Source organism: Monopterus albus, unplaced genomic scaffold (genome assembly GCF_001952655.1).
Source record: "Monopterus albus unplaced genomic scaffold, M_albus_1.0 scaffold174.1, whole genome shotgun sequence".
Taxonomy (NCBI): Eukaryota; Metazoa; Chordata; class Actinopteri; order Synbranchiformes; family Synbranchidae; genus Monopterus; species Monopterus albus.
Genome location: NW_018128054.1, coordinates 133,177 through 150,245, shown reverse-complemented (window position 1 = coordinate 150,245; position 17,069 = coordinate 133,177). Strand labels below are relative to the sequence as shown.

General features: G+C 41.9%; 1 protein-coding gene across 1 annotated transcript in view; it reads right to left on the bottom strand.

Annotated features, from left to right (window-relative positions):
- Nucleotides 1–17,069, bottom strand: part of LOC109969485 (voltage-dependent T-type calcium channel subunit alpha-1I-like) — a 167,129-nt gene that overhangs the window by 45,266 nt on the left and 104,794 nt on the right. Inside the window, exons 6-15 of the mRNA XM_020616404.1 lie at nucleotides 16,731–16,890; nucleotides 12,396–12,744; nucleotides 12,043–12,135; nucleotides 7,831–8,155; nucleotides 6,898–7,286; nucleotides 2,612–2,763; nucleotides 1,826–2,011; nucleotides 488–605; nucleotides 209–364; nucleotides 9–17 (exon numbers count right to left, since the gene is read on the bottom strand). Of these exons, the coding sequence (XP_020472060.1) occupies nucleotides 9–17; nucleotides 209–364; nucleotides 488–605; nucleotides 1,826–2,011; nucleotides 2,612–2,763; nucleotides 6,898–7,286; nucleotides 7,831–8,155; nucleotides 12,043–12,135; nucleotides 12,396–12,744; nucleotides 16,731–16,890 (1,937 nt within the window). The remainder of the gene's footprint in view (nucleotides 1–8; nucleotides 18–208; nucleotides 365–487; nucleotides 606–1,825; nucleotides 2,012–2,611; nucleotides 2,764–6,897; nucleotides 7,287–7,830; nucleotides 8,156–12,042; nucleotides 12,136–12,395; nucleotides 12,745–16,730; nucleotides 16,891–17,069) is intronic.

Genomic DNA, 17,069 nt, shown 5'->3' with positions numbered 1-17,069 from the left:
GAGCGGTTTGCATCGCCCTGTATCAGAGAGGGATATTGAATGACAAAGAGAGAGAGAGACAGAGGCATAAGGGAACAGAAGACATGAGATGAGAGAAGGCTCAGAAGCAGGGAGTGGGAGAAAGAGTAAAGTGTAGAAATAAAAATCAATCACATGCTAATTTAAATAGAACCGTTTTTATGGCCAACAAACTAAACCAAAGTCCTACCTCAGCTTGGAAACCCTCAACCAAGATGGCAACCAGTAAATTGAAGAGCACATAGTTTCCAAACGTCATAAGAGCGACGAAATAGAGGGCAGCACAGGGCGAGGTGGAGGCCATGCCATTGTATAGCACCATGTTCCAGTCCTCCTGAGTCAGAATCTACAGCAAATATGCACACAGAGTAGAGCACACACACACACAAAGGTGGATACATGTACAACAATGTGCACATGCATAATCTCAAGTGACCAAAGTGTGTAGATGTGTGTGTGTGTGTGCTACCTGAAAGACAGTGACAATGGCCCAGAGCAGGGAGTCAAAGTTCTTCCTGTCAGGCACAGTGTCTCCTGCCTGTGTCTTAAGACTGAACTTACAGCCAAATATGTGCATCCCGAGGATACTGCAACACAAGAGGTTTTACCAAATAATTCACCCACACTTGCTGTCAAAATAATCAGAATCAGCATCAACTCTATTGGCCAAAGTATGTTGAACCCACAAGGAATTTCACTTCAGTACAGTTTCTGATCACAGACTTTGGACATACACGTATACTGTACATTCAGATTAAGATACACACAGAGGTTCCCACATATACAAAATGATTACAATCTTCTAGTCATGTTCCTCCCTCACAAGACTGTAAACCCAGACAATGTCGTTCATATCGTCATTTGTCTGAACAACACCAGAGAGGTTTTAGAAGTTAAAGTATTAGTTAAGTGGCACTGTGCATTAACTGCTCCCTAAAAGCTACAGTGGCTAGATGGATGGGCCAAATTAGTTGGCTAAAAGCTCTGATGCCATCTGTCTCGTCACACTTAGCTTTGATTGCTGTGCTGCAGTGTTTAAAAAAAAGGTACACATACATACACACACACACACAAGGCCACACACGTGCGTACATAAAGATACAGTACGAGCCAGGCTGTTGTAATAGCATTACGCTGCAAAACCCTGATTTGCACTTCAAACAATTACAATAAATTATTCAAATAACAATAATTCTGTTAATATTGTCATCATCTTTGGATATTGCACGCAGAGGAGGAATAGAAGGGAAAACAGAGCAGCAGTGTGGATGTGTGTGCATCCTGGGGGAGGTTAACAAGAGGAGAGATTAGGCTCTTTGATTATGTTCCTGTAAATTACAGTTTTCAGCATCTGCATTCATTTAGGTACAATGAACATTTTCTCTTTGACAGTTTGGCAATTTAAAGAATAATTTTGAAAAATATTAGGGCGACTCATCCTGTCCATCACTTTGATTTTTAGCGGAATGATTCTTTATGTTATCTTATTTATGTCAAAACTAAAGAAAGAATTAAATGTATTTATCATTATGGTGTTGGAATTTGAGACTAATTTATTTTTGTCTAGATATTTTTGTCTTCAAAAAAAGCTGTTAATCTATCAGGTCCAGTACTGCACAGTACACATACGGTATTACATAGAGTATATAGAGTCCATGCAGTCACAGAGAGACATACAAGCAGATACACACCACAACTCCACACATTCTAATTTACACTTTGCTCCCCTCTCTGTCTTGGCAGTGTCCTTTTTATTTCTGCTATATTCCATGTACAATTGATACAGCCCCCTCTGCCTCTCTGTTACCTGAAGATGAAGATGAAGAGCATGAGCAGCATACAGAAGGTGGCCACATTGTCCATGGTCTTCATCAGCACCACCAGCTGCCGCCTCAGTGCAGGCATGAACCTCACCAGCTTGATGACCCTCAGCAGCCTGAAGGTCCTCAGCACTGACAGACCGCCGTCTGCCTGGCCGATGATCTCACACACACTAGGGTGTGTGGCGAGTTACGTGGATATGCACATATGTGAATACCAGAGTGAGACAGAGAGAAAGTGAGAGGGTTGAAAGGTTGTGGAGAAATTGTTAAAAAATGTAGAATTTGGTCACAAATTGTTATAATTAAGAGAAATGCAGAGATCAAAAACAAAAAATTGGAGTTAGGAGAAAGAAAGGAAGATTAAATATGACAAAAAGTCACCAGTTATACTAAAGAAAAACACACTATTACACAGTTCAAGAGACAGAAATCCTGTCCATAACCATAGGGACATAATGTATACTGGTGTGATAGGGAACACTGCTGCTCTGTGCTGCTAGACAGCTCCTATATTAAAAATTTATCACATAAAAGATATAGTGTAGGCAAGTACAAACCACGATGGGGAATACATCAAATTCTTATTGGAACAGCTACCAGAGGATGAGGGAATATTTTGATTGGAGCTTTCACTAACATTTAGTGGAGCCACATATGTCAGGCTCTGGATTTGGTTTTGGGAGAGGCTTTGTTTTAACGTTACAATGACAAGTCGATGATTTAACTGACTTACTCAGAATTTAGCAAATTGTTTTGCAGAATATACAGACCTGATGATGACAATGATACCATCAAAGATGTTATAGGGGTTCCTCAGGTACTCAAAGAAACCAAAAGCAGTGAGCTTTAGGATCATCTCCAGTGTGAACATGCTGGTGAAGACGATATTGCAGATCTCCAGAACATTGGTCAGCTCGTCAGGCTGCATGTGGGTGAACAAAAAAACAACATTATAAGAGCAAGTGGGAGAGAGTGGGAACAGTGGAAGGTAAAAGATAAGTGGGGCTCAAGTTGCAAACAAGTTAAAAACAGCAGTGAGTTGATAGTAAACTTCTGCTTTTTAATCACAGCTGCTGCACGAAAACATGCAAGAGCTACTGTGAAGAAAAACAACTGCGTGCACGTCACATTTTCCCACCTGTGTTGAAAATGCTGTAACAAAAACTGTCAATCACTTGAAGAGAGAATTCTTCCCTACTGGCAAATAAAATTAGCACACACCTTATCTTAGATGGGCAGAAGAGACAGAATGGAAGGGAGGAGACTGAAAATAATAGAAAAAACTACTGGCTGTTTAAGTTAAATACACAAAGAAAATTTTTAAATATAATGGCGATTGTGTATTGTCTGTGCAGCACATAGAATCAAACGATGGCTGACTCATTATCTGGAATTAACAAAGGAATGCATAGAAACAAAAACAAAAACAAAATCACATCCCCATATGCTCCAGGAAGTCCTGTATTTTTCCATTTGTACGTACGAGTATAAAAGCAGACTCACTTTATGCAAGTATACTTTGTGTGTCTGTCTGAATGTGTGTTATGCATGATAAGGATCAGACACTTTGCCTGATACCCCCTGTGAATTTCAGTTTTAAAACCAGCAGAGAAAAAGCCAGCTAGCCCTGCCAAACCTGCCTAACCATGTCAGAGAAAAACACACTTTCAGCCCTGCCATCCTCTAATCCGCTTTCTCTTCCAATCTATTCTATCCCCCTAGTTCTCCATCCCTTTATCTTTCTTATTCAGTGTCTCATTATCAGGGAGGCCCATCTTTTCCCAATCAATATCCTCCTGTCGATCACAAGGAGGAGAGGAAGAACCTGGCAGGAGGAGAGGGAAAAGAGGAGAAAGCAGATTGTCTGGGAGTATGAAGACATTGTGGAGGAAAAAAGAAGAGAACAACACTCAATTAGAGGTGAAGAAGAGCACGAATGATAAAAAGGGACAGAAAGGAAATAAGCTTATTGAACCAGCCTAAACCTCATGAGCTCGGTTTAACAAGATTGTTTTAGTCTGGTAAATCTACTGAGACTCATTTGAGCTTGGGAGCTGGAATGTGGATCAATCGGTGGAATACAGAGTGGCTTGGCTGATGATGAAATCCAAATGTCAAAAATAAGTATCAAGAGATACTAACAGCTACTAAATGAGTTATAAAAGGGAATAGGGAATGAACGTACACAGACTCACAGACTCTAGCCTTGACCGATGTCTAGAACTCCTCCGTAGTCCAAAAACAAGCACAGGGTATGAGATATACTGCTACTGACAGAACCATCACATCCACTGACATCACAGATCAACTCAGACTATCATTCCTCCCCTGTCCTTCCTCTCTGCTTTCCTTCTTCTTGCCTCATTCCCAAACCATTTTCCCCTCACATTCTTGTACCTCTGTTCTCCCATGTTTCTTTCCAGCTGTGCCTTGATTATCCATCTCCTGAATAATATTTCATATTTTATCCAACCATACAAATGTCCGTTCTTCGTTTCTCTCGTGAAATGTGCTGTGAGTCAGCGTGTGAATGTTGCTTGAATATGAATGAATGAACTATTTTCGAGCTTGAATTCCAATGTGCCAATTTAATTTCCACACATGTTCGTGTCCAGACATGCACATACATAAAATGAATACAAACAGGCAGCTCATCTTTAAACTTGCTAAAGTGCAACATCATTTCATGAAGTAAAATGCAACATAAATATGAAAAAAAATGATCCTGGATCATCAAAGTTTCCAATCAAAAATTGTAACATCATACCTATATAGAAAATGTAGCATTTTTATATGAAAATGTGCCTGATGTAAAACAGCTTCAGCCTTCTTGGAACACAATCACTGAGGTGAGGCTTTCGATGGCACAGCACAAACACACACTTGTATCACTGCTTCTGTATCAACCTGTGGAAATTGTGAAGGTAGAAAGACAGACAGATGAAGTGACTGTGAGTGTGTGTGTGTTTCTGCATACACACCTATTTAGAACACCCAGACTCGCACACACAGAATCACACAGGGAAGTGAGCTGAAAACTGCTGTGTAATCGGCGTCTGCGTTTCTCTTCCCCTCTCGCTCATCTCCCCCTACAACCGTCATTTATTTTTAGTTTTCAGAGATGAGAGAACACACCTACACTGTACACTGTCAAAGAGTCAGTGGGTGGATGAGAGGGAGAGAGAGAGAGAGAGAGAGAGAGAGGCAGTGGATGAGACTGAGCAAGGTAAGACAGTCAGAGCAGATGAGAAACAAGATAAAAAGGGAAGGACAGAAGGAAGGAAGACAATGAGGAACAAAGGAACAGGTTGGAAAATGTGCAAAGTAAAGGGGCACAGAGGAATTTATAGAAAAAATAAGGGGAAAGAAGTGGAAGCAATAGCAGCAAAGGAGAGGGTAGAAGAGAGAAGGAGGGGAACGTGAAGAGAGAAAACAGAATGGCACTGGTTGAGAGAGAGATGAAGGGGAAAAAGCTGTTTTACGTAACAGCTTGTGAGTGTATGTGCCGACATGCGTTCCTGGTGGGTATTTTTTTTTTATGTGCATACACACACTGGACACAAATGAATATTAGCATGCGTAGTCTTGGCAGGCTTCTCCCACTCTCGCTCTCAAACACCTGCCTTGTCTGCCTCTGAGGAGCCTGGCCAATGGAGCCAGCTCGGTTTTATCTACCACTAGGCTAAATGTTTACACCCCCGGTCAGAAAACTGCATGGCAGTGATGCTCCATCCTACACTCATCCTTCTGAATGTCATCTGTTATTATGATATTTCTAGCAGCAGTGCTTTATCATGAACGACTGCGGTTTATCTTCTGAGGCTGTGGAGATTTGTGATTTGTTTGCGGAGAGTGAAAAATAATTACGCTAACACACTCTATTGACACTAGATTATCTCTGTCTAATAGTGACAGCATGTCTGAGTGTTACCATTCTTCTGTATATCTGTGTGCAGCTATTAAACAATATGCACCATTATCCACACAACATATTAATCTATCAGCTACTCACAGCATAGCTGATAACTTAAGAAACCAAAAAGTGGCTTTACTTAGTGTGATAATAGTTTTTATGCTCAGTGTGCATCACTTTTACAGTACATAAGTAAAAATATACCACCTCATATGTCGTATTATGACAGTAGCAGATACAGTAAGAACTAACCTGGTGATAGTAACAAAATGTTTAACAAGTATTAACTCTAGAAGCTACTAAATGTGGGGGCAGCGGATCAGTGGTTAGCACTGTCACCTCACAGCAAGAACGTTCTGTGTTTGAGCCCCAGCCAACCCAATGCCCTTCTGTGCGGAGATCTAGTCTAGTCTAGGACCTGAACTGCTTAAAGCAAGATGAATGGCACACAGCACTCAAATGAGTTTTTAAGACACTTTAGGGATGTAATTCTTTCATTAAAATCGCTGACAGCTAGTTCGGTAAGCATATGGCTCGTGTGGTTAATGTGAGCATATGGATAGTTTCTGGAGGCAGTATGCTCAGTGTAAACTCTACTGCAGTAGATACCAGTAGAAAATGCTCAGTCGTTCATGCTGGGCACTAAAGTCTAGAGGATTAAAGGCAATGCATATTCTTACAGTGAAGGACTACTGTGTCTACCAGTTCCAAAGATATTCACTATAGAAGTCCCCAGTAAAGACCTGGTGGCAAAAGCAGCCACACACATGTCCCAGACATAGAAAAACTGTCTGCACACTCACACAGCAGCAAAGAGGCTTCCCAATAAGATACACTTATTTCATGTGTTAGGGGTGATACAGTGAAAAAATGAACTGCTGCTCTTGATCCTGACTTCAATGAAACACAACACTCTCTGCAGAAATGTCACAATAAAACCACAAAGATCACGGCCTCTGAATCACTGGTATGCTTTTAATGTGAAACACATGGAGGAAGTGTTGAGACTGCAGCGCACGACAGCAACAGCAAATTAAGACAGTGAGTAGGAGGGAGCAGGTGTGAAAACTCAAATTGGATCAAACATATTTTTAAATATGAGAAAACAATGGTTATGTGACAGCAATGATCATAACATCTTACCTGGTTATGATGTTCGATGCCCATACTGATGGTGTTGATGAGAATGGCGATCATAATGCCCCTGCTGAAGTACTTGCTCTCCACAATGCCCCAAAGCTTCCTCCTTATATCATTCCAAATGTCCTTACAATGCCCAAAGCACGTCCTCCTCCTCTTCCTCTCCCCATCCGCCCTTTCTTCTAAGTGGTTCTCCTCCTTGGATGTCTCCTTCACAGCATCCTCCTCATCTTCCTCTCCGTTGCCAGAGTCTTCCACAGCCCTCACTCCCTCTTTCAGTGACATTGCACATATAGGACAGTCCTCAGGATTTTGAGGGACAGACAGACTGATGGAGTTGGCTAGTGGCTGAGAGCTATGGTCTTGCTTACTTTGGTGTGGACAGTGTGATGCTAGAGATGGGAATAGAAAGACTATGAGAATATGGATGCAGTTAAAATTCAGAGTCAGATGTTCTTTTTAAATGCAGGTATTTGCAACAGTTGCAAACATTTGTCTTGATAATACAATTTCAGGGACCATGAGACAGAGGAGGATTAGGGCCACTGTAAAAAATCTATATGAATCCTGAATTTAAACTCAGAATTTTGACTTTAAAGATTACTTTTAACCCATAGTGGTCCTAATCCTCTTCCCTACCACAGAAATTAGTCTATAATAAATAAAGCTTTAAACACAGAAAAGTATAATGAGAAGACAAACCAAATATACGGTACTTTTTGGGCAGTTTGAGCTTCATCTTGCTAAGCGTAAGCACAGTTAATTATCTTTAAATCACAGCTGTTAAAAAGCAGCCATATGCATAGTCAGTCCCAGTTTCTCGCCAGATCATATCTTCTTTAATTTACCATCTAGCATTCAGGTGGTGAGGAGGTTTTTTCAAGTAACTAAAGCAAGACTTATTCAAATGTCATTTTATGAAGCTGTCCTACTCACATTGTGGGTGCCTTGAGTTGTGCCGCTCTCTGTTCACATTCCCTCCACCACGTCTGTTACCCCTGCCTCCACCAGCTGGTGGGGGCTTGCCCCTCAGTGTGTAGTACAGAGCTGCCGATCTCCTCTTTGCCTTGCGGATGACGTGGCAGACCAGCTGGAAGATCTCCTCATAGCAATCCCCTGGTTCAGTCATGCTGGCCAGGGTGGAGGAAGACAGGCATTGTGCCCTTTGCTCCTGCATCAGTTGGTGTTCCCGCTGTTTGGTCTCTGAGAACTGGGTGGCGATAACCACCAGGCACAGGTTGATCATGAAGAAGGAACCAATCTGGATGGATGTGGAACAACAGAAACTTGTTCAGAAAGCTAGACTTTGTGAAACCTGTTGGGCGAGTTAACTTACACGTTAAATAAAGCTAGTGCAGTTGACGGAAAACTACTGTGGGGAGTGTGAGCAGCTTCTGGCACCAGCCCAAAGAATAAATAGTTCTGTGAAAAAGAAAGGTGGCAACGAGTGCGTGCAGAAATAAAGATATTAAAAAACTTAACAGAGAAGCAACCCTAGATAACACAATAAGCTCCAGTGCAGTGTCAAATATAAATAATCAGCCTTTGGCTAAAGCAGACGTTGTTCATTTAAGAAACATGAAATTGGTGAAAAAATTGGAATGTTCCATGGTAAATAAAGACTTGTGCTTCATCAAGCTCACATGCTCACGGATTCTAATAATGTGTACCAATTCCCCCCTGTAGAAATGGTAGTACACTTGCTGAAGGTGTCTGAGGGCAGGCTTCCCGCCATATCAAGACTGATTGGAGCAGACAGGCAGAGCCAACACATGCCCGGAGCACAGTTCAGTGTGTGGTTTTCCCTTTCTCTTCTTTTTATTCTCTGACTTGACTTAACTTCCCCTTCCACTCCCCCTCCAACTCAGGATGCTTCTTTACTTTTCTTATGCCAATGCTCCACATCACTTCTCCTGAACAGCTCTTCACTCATCAGTGACTCCAGTTTTTACTGTTTTTCAGAAGAACTTCCAGTCTCTTATCCTAAGTCAAAGGGAGCGTTAGAGGGATGGCTGCGGAGAAGCGATGGGGTGCACTGTGAATGGTACATGATCATTTTAGTGACAGTAATGGGAATGACTACAAGGCTGCTGAAATGACTTTTATTTTATTATCCTGAGCTAGTTACAGAACAATGATTATATCTAATGCTGAGCAGCTCCAAGACAAAACTGCTGGGTGGATATAGCAGTGTCTCAATTTTATTCATTAGAAAATTGAACTTGCATCCCTTGTTCTCCAAGGACAAATCTCTCAGACAGAGTGTGAACCTGCACAGGAACCCTTATAGGTGGACATTACATTTCAGGAACACTCAATAAAATATCCAGAGATATAAAGATCCCAACTTAATGACATCTACATATAGACTTTCATCCACAGTGATCAAAGGCACAGGGCAAAGTGAAGGAGAGACAGGAGAAGCTGGTAGGAATGAGAAATATCCAGAGATATTCACACAGCGAGAAAGAGAGAGGAAACACAAGTGGAAGGGACGTGTGTGTGTGGAGAGAGGGTGGAGTGATGCCCATCTGTGGCCCGCGGGTCAAAGCAGGTCTGCAGGTGTGTGGAGCTTTGATTTCCCTTCAGGCTTGCATCTGTGTGTGCGTGTGTCTTTTCTGTAATGCAGATCAGTGGACAGGACACCTTTGCACATAAATGGGGCTGAGGGGTGTGTTGGTGGGGGGAGGGGGCAGACCAACATCACGCATTCAGATGATCACTGCATTATGCATTCAGGCAAACCCCCACACACATACACGTTCACACTGACATAAGCATGTGCAATCACACACACAGACACACAAATTAAGATGGCAGGCTCAGCTTACAAGTGATTGCGTGTGTCTCTATGTTTCCATGCAGCAGCTGTCACATATATTTGTGTGTATACAAATTCTCCCCCTTCTGGAACACACACACGCACACAATCTCCTGATTATTTCCCTCTTGGTAGCACTTAGTTCTAAAACACTTTAATCCTTTTACTCCCACTCTTCAATGTGACACCAATATAGACACTTAGGTTACACACTTGACAGTATATCAAGTATCAATCAGAGATGAGACTGTTTGACACTGTGGAGGTCAAACCTCTCTCTTTGTGTCTGACTTTTAGATGTGAGAACACACATTTGCGGGATCACAGCACTGCAATTTAATAATGACGCAACACACAAACACAGAATCATGTTTCCATTGTTTCAGGGGACATTAGGCTGACTTGCATTCATTTCCTGGAGACTTACCCTAACCTAACCCTAGTCTCACCCTAACTGCAAATCATGCCATCACTAAAATTAATACAACTAAAATGTAATGATTTACATCTTGGGGACTTGTTTTTGTCCCCATGAGGACATTGAGTCCCCACAGTGTGACCGGAACACAGATTTATATCCCCACAACACGAGTAATACCATCCCACACGCACACACAATCACACACACACACACGCACAGGAATTAGGTGAAAGAGAACAAGCGCACGCACACACACACAGGAATTAGGTGAAAGAGAACAAGCGAGGGGAATGCAAAAGGAAAGATAAGAGAGTCAAGGTGACTCTGATTGTGTGAAAAGCACCTTAGGGCCCCATCAAAGTTCTGACCCAAAGCTTCTCATAGTGTCAGCAACACTTCTAAAGCATCCCTTAGGTCCTCTGACTACAAGCTACCAAACAGCCTGGATCCTCGCCAAGAACCTCAGAAGGGACGGCACATGTCAATCAACCCCTGTCCACAGAGGGAGAAATGTGCTTGTCTTTTCAAGTCACTGAGCTCTGTATAATGAAGTTTAAACATTTTAGTTAGATCTCAGTCTAACTGCAACACTTGTACTGGAACATGAAATTTGACTTCAGATCAGTTTGAGGCTCATCATCAGTTCAATACTGCATGTGTCCTCTGCTGGGCAACAGTTTACAGGGCTGTACAATTTACATGGGACTGTGATCACTGATGCAGCACAAATGAGGCAAGTGATTACAGTGTAACACAACAACACGTCAGCTATAGGTGTCAAAAGGTGCTTACACTGGCTGGCAATGCCAACCTCAGATCACATCTGCCAAAAACAGGTTGAAATTTGCATCTGGAGTCAAAGCGCCGATGATCACCGCAGTGACAAAAGGCCAGTGTTGGTGGCCACAGTAAAAACAGTTTTGTATGACCGGTCTTGCACTCTTACATTTTGCTCCCTCTCCTTACAGTTTAGTGCAAAACACTGCAGTGTGCACTTGAGGGGGTGTGTTCCTCTTTATTCATTTACCCCCTTTACTTTCTCTCATCTCCTCTTGTTCTCGTGATCTCATTTTCAAGCTTTACAAAAGCCTGTGTGTCTATTGCCTATTGTATTCACCTGCTGATGGGAAAAGTGCATCATCTGGGACTTCAATAGTATATCTGCTGCTCCGCAGGACGACTAAATGCCGTTTTTACAGACAGGCAGTGGCGTCTGAATGCAGAATTAAACAACCTTCATTGTGTGGGCATGTGGCACGGTATGCAAAAAGCTGATGAAGCTTTTGCACACACTTTTTTGGACATATATTTTCTAGTTTTTTTCGGCTGCTCTTCCTCCTCTTCTCTCCCTTTTTCCTGACTGACTGCACAAGATACATTTACATAACACTTCTGCCTCCTTCCGTCTCTCCTTCAGACTCTGATTGTGGACAGTGCCTTATGCTATTACTGATGTTCACAAGGCTATTAATACTTCAATCCCCTACTCAAGAACTATCACCAGTCATTTTTATTGATAGGAGGAGTTTAAATGTGGACTGATGAATATCTACATTAATCTGCACCTCCAACCTTGTTTCATTGACCGGACCCCAGGTTTGCTAACTCCTGAATCCAGTTAGCTTGTGTTTATTTTGCGATGCATTCAATATGAACAAGAAAAATACACAGATTTGTGTGTCAATAGCTACAAAGATTGTTCTTTGTTACAATTTAGGTGCATATTTGATCATATATTCATTAATATATGCAGGTTATTCCAAACTGAAACAGTTCAACAGTTCAGATTTTCATCTCCAGAGTATTTAACTACAGTTACACTTGATTAAACACACATGGATTCGCCAGCTAAGTTGGAATGTAGAGTACTAATCATTTAAACAATGTGCTAATAAATGTTACTTACAATGATGAGTAAGATGAAGTAGATGAAGTTGTAGAAGGAGTGGGCATCCATCACATAATACATGATCTCTACCCAGCCCTCCAGAGTGATCACCTAGGATGAAGGTACAGTAGGACTGACTGTTAATGTTTATGGACTTTATGAAACCGTTTATTGTACTAGTGCAGTATAGTTCATATCACATGTTTGAATCCAATGCACTGTTCTGAATTCACTCAGTCTTGGTAATATAATAAGTGATTAAATGAAGGCAACTTCATTTTATAATAAGTTCAGAATTTAAAAATATCTATTTATAATGTGTTGATCATATTAACAACCTCACCGTTCTCTCCCCAGCATATCAAACATACCTGAAAAATGACAATCCAGGCGTAGACGATGTTGTCAAAATTGATGGCACCTTTGTGGGGGTTAACATTCCCTGTATGACAGCGGGTGTAGTACTGGTTCCAGTTGATGCATAGACCCACTGCCTCACCAGCACCGCTGCCATTGAACAGCGGCTCAGGACTCAGGCCAAGAGCCTGTCTGTGGAGCGCGTCCTCTTTGTCCAGGCAGCACGTGCGGCCTCCCTCGCGCCTCGCCGGCACATCAGAACATGACATGATACCGTTATCAGACGGCAAGGAGCAAATGAAGGGACGTTCATCGCCCTCCTCGGGCCGGTAGTACGGTGCCGGTGGGGTCATACCTGAAGAGCTGGAGTGGGGACAAGTAAGAACCTAAGTCAGCTGGTTATGGTGTAGAATGCATAATTTCAATGAAAGACAAATGTTAAGAGGGAGCAAGAAGGTAGAAAGAGAAACAGGAGACGTTATATAGTGTGTTCATGCAAATCCCCAGAAGAAATCGACCAAGCCTGTGGAATAAAAGCATCAATGAAAAGCAGGTGAATAGGAAATTACAAATGATCCTACACGAACATACTGTATCTATTGTAATCTCATCATCGTGTTCTTATTCTGAGAAAAAGCAGGCAGTTCCCTGTTCATATATACAGTATACTACTAGTCATAAGTACGTCAGGATCTTTGTGGAATTTCCTGATACAGAAGCAACTGTATAACGAAAGATACAGAGAAAACAAAATGCAAATATATTTACTAAGCTAAGTGACAAGCACCTCATCAGAGATGAATGTGTTTAGCACCAGACAACAGATTGTTTAATCATGTAAACTAAGTCATGTGGAAAGTGTATGCAAGATTGTGTGTGTGAGTGTGTGTGTGTCTTAGCATGAAATCAGCAGAAAAACAGATTACACTCTCAAGTACACCTTCTGCATACATACGCCTTAATTGAAATCCCTGTGCGCACCCCTCATCAGTGAGCAGTGTCTTTGGCCCATTCCTGCCACACTTAATTATCTCTAAAATCAGGATCTAACTGATTACCACCACCTGAATTGCATCATGATTTCCTGAGATGTCTGCTATACAGCTCCTTTTAAATGGAAGCAAAGAGTCTGTCTGTCACTTCATGTCCACCTGGGGACTAAAATGATCTTTTTGGTGGATGTATTGGCTAGTATTGGTGTAGTAACGCATGTGCTCAAATGAGGTTGTGGAAAACTGCTGCTGAAATACATGAGAGAGAAATAATAGCAAGAGAACAAAAATAACCAAAAATCAATGCAAAATGTAGGGGAAAAAGTAAAAAGGGTGTTGGAAAGTGAAGAAAAACACAGCCAGACCTAAAGTCCTGGTCTGTGTATGCGTGTGTGATCTAACATGACTGTGGAGTAAATGAGGGCAGGGTGTGGATGCTCATACCAAGGTTTGGGCCTGGGGAAGACAAAAATAAACCCTCTCCATCAACAGGCCCATTACTGAACATACACATTGAGGGTCACACGACCTACAGTATTTACTCATCGCTGTCTGTCACTTCAGCCCTCCTTTTGCTGTCTCTCTGTTGCTCTTTTTCTCAAAGATGTTTGCTCTATCATTGCACATATCAGTTTCCTCTCACATACCTTTTTTCCCCACACAGGGAGAGGCTTATCAGGAAAAGACTGGCTGGAGGAAAATCATATGTAATGCAGAAACCTGCCTAATTACACAAGCTTCACCCTGCTGCTTACCCTGATATACTGGCCTACACCTCAAGATACATGGAACACAACCTTGCATTACAGTGCATTTAACACCTGAACACATTTTACTCCTGCTTTAAGCTCTTGCATTTATCTTTTCCTTTTTATAGTTTGTCCTCTTTTTCTCTCTTGCTTCGCCTTTCTCTTTCCAGTCTCTCTGTAGTCAATAGTGAGATAGATACTGCGTACATATATAGTAATAGATATCCTCCTTTTTACCTTGACCGCAAACCACACAACACACACACACATGCACAATAATTCCAGGATCGATAGCAGCAGTGGCCGTATCAAGCCGTACCACTTCCCTCTGAGAGTAGCTCAGAAACCATACATTGATTCTGTGGTACTACAAGTTCGCAGGTGTGCACTGAGACACACTGAGCTTACTATGACTTACAGTCCAGTAGAGTTTATGCAAACCAATGGAGGACAATGGGCAGTGACAACAGAGATGAACTTCAAAAAGAATTGTCAGTGGTATCCAAACTGGCACTTTATGGCACTAAAGTGGAGAAAGGGATATAAACTTAAGAGACAAAGAGAGAGAAAAAAATAAGAAGAAACGGAGAAAAACTGCCCTTCTAAGAGTAGTGAGGCATGAATGAATGCTGCTGCCACCCTGCAGGTCACTTGGCATTGCACAGCCAAAACCTGGAATCACACTGAGAACACACCTGCCAACAGAGAGTGAGACAGAGGGAAGGATCAAGGCGATGAAGCAGCAGAGACAGGAAAGAATTTACAGAAGGGGTATTACGTAAGACCATGGGAGAGCTGGAAAGGAAAGATGTGCTTGATAAAGCACAACAGAAAGTAAGACACAACATATTAAAATATACACATTAAGAGAGACTAAGGAGGAGAGTCAACATTCATGGTCTCTATGAAAGGGAACAGGACAAACCCCTCTTTACAATATAAATGTCTTCTGATGTGCCATTGGCCTGCTCTCTGAGGCTGTTTGTACAGGATATATTTTGTAATGGGGCAGTAAGGGACCACAAAGAGCGAGCAGGCTAATTGGTCACTCGGGGAAAAAAAGAATAAGGCACGAAGGCGAGAATAAGGCAGGAAAACAGAAAGGTAGAGATCAAAAGAGGGAGGGTGTAAAATAGCAAAGTGAATGCTGCACTTGACTGCAACACTCAGCCCACTCCATTATAACCTCTCAGAGAGCTAACATTAGCCCTTTACTTAGCATAATAGTTGTCAGGCAGCAACCCACTAGGACCTTTCTTAATTAAGCACTCAGGCACCCTGACTAACCTGCACAATATGCCACCATAATGCCTTAAAATAATATGCAAAAATAATACTTTGCTTAAATAATAAGCAACACTCAGTTCAGCGTGAGATCATTGCTAAAAATCTGCTGCTGCATTAATCAGCAAATGTGTGGGAGTTAAATGGGAATCCAGCAGAATATTGAAAGAAAATTGTTTTTTAAAGCTGGACTAAAACATTGTGGTTGTCTGGAGATCCTCATGATGCCTCAAGTGTCCTGTTGGTCCCGCTAATTATTACTATACAACCCTTTAGTGCAGTGAAGATAAAGTGTAGAGGCTGTTAAACTAAACGTCGGCTCTCAACTGTAAGCAGGCAGAACAGTAATAGCTGGCAGACACGCCTCCCCTTTTGACAGAGGAGTTTACAGGGCTTAGAACATACACATCAGGGGCATGTGTTTTTCAAGTGATTTGATGCCAGCATGAAAAAGGAAATAGAGAGAATGCCATGAGATCAAACACTCCTAAATCCTGGCGAATGTCACTCACACACAGTAGGTGATGCTGTCATGTAGGGTCATGAATATGGAGACATGCAGCTGGAATAAAATCTCTTTCTTAGTTGCAAACTAAAAATAAAAGTAATGTTACTGTTGCTTTGAAGCTTCAGAGAGATGGAAAGAGGAACGTATTAGTTTTAAGTTAAAGTGAAGGGTATTTGATCAGCCGTATAATGAAGAGGGTCCAAGAGGATCACTGAACATAAGCCCAAAGCTGCAGCAGTGGGTAGGAGACACTGTATAGAGCCACACTGCAAATATCAGAAGGCACAGTAGCCGTCCTTGAAAAATGACATCATGCGTCATTAAAACAGAAAAGCCTCTGAACTGGCACAAAAATTATTTGTGGAAAATGTGGCATTAACTATATTGGACAACCATTGAAAGATAAAACCAAACCAAAGAAAAGAATCCATATCCATATCAAGAAGCTTGGCAGGAGAGGGATTTTCCAACATGACAATGATCCCAAACACACTGCAAAGGTATTTAAAAATGGAAGGTAGAGCAGCAGCACCTTTGTGGCTAAAAAAAAACATCTCTCCACAGTCAAACATGTCTGGCTTCATTCATTTAGCTTTGGCTAAAACAAAAAACTGTAGTGCAGTTAATGCACAGGATTTGTAATTAACCTTTTAGTAATACTGATCAGGTATATACAGTACATACTTTTGCTGCATACAAAGTATAATGTACAAACCTAATCTTGTATAGAATCCATGTTAAAGGGGTCAAATGACCTCTTAGACACAATGCATGAACACATTAACTGTACACACTGATGCACAGTGTTTGACTCACAGGGTGAAGTTCTCCTCCAGGTAGCAGCGGTTCCTCAGTAGCCCTGCCCACAGCTGCACCCCGATGATACCAAAGATGAAGAAGACGAAGAAGCAGAGCAGCAGCACATTGCCCAGCATGGGTAACGTGTCTAGCAGCAGGTTCACCAGGATACGCATACCTGTGGATTTTAGCAGGTCAGTAAATCAGTAATGGATGATGCAAACAATAATGGGGGAGGATTGTAAACCAGCAATTTGACTTGAGAGCACAATTCAAGGACTACAAAGTCAGACTGCTGGGCAGACACGTGGATGCACTGCACACACACAAAACAGGAAGAGAGGCACAGTGGTTCAG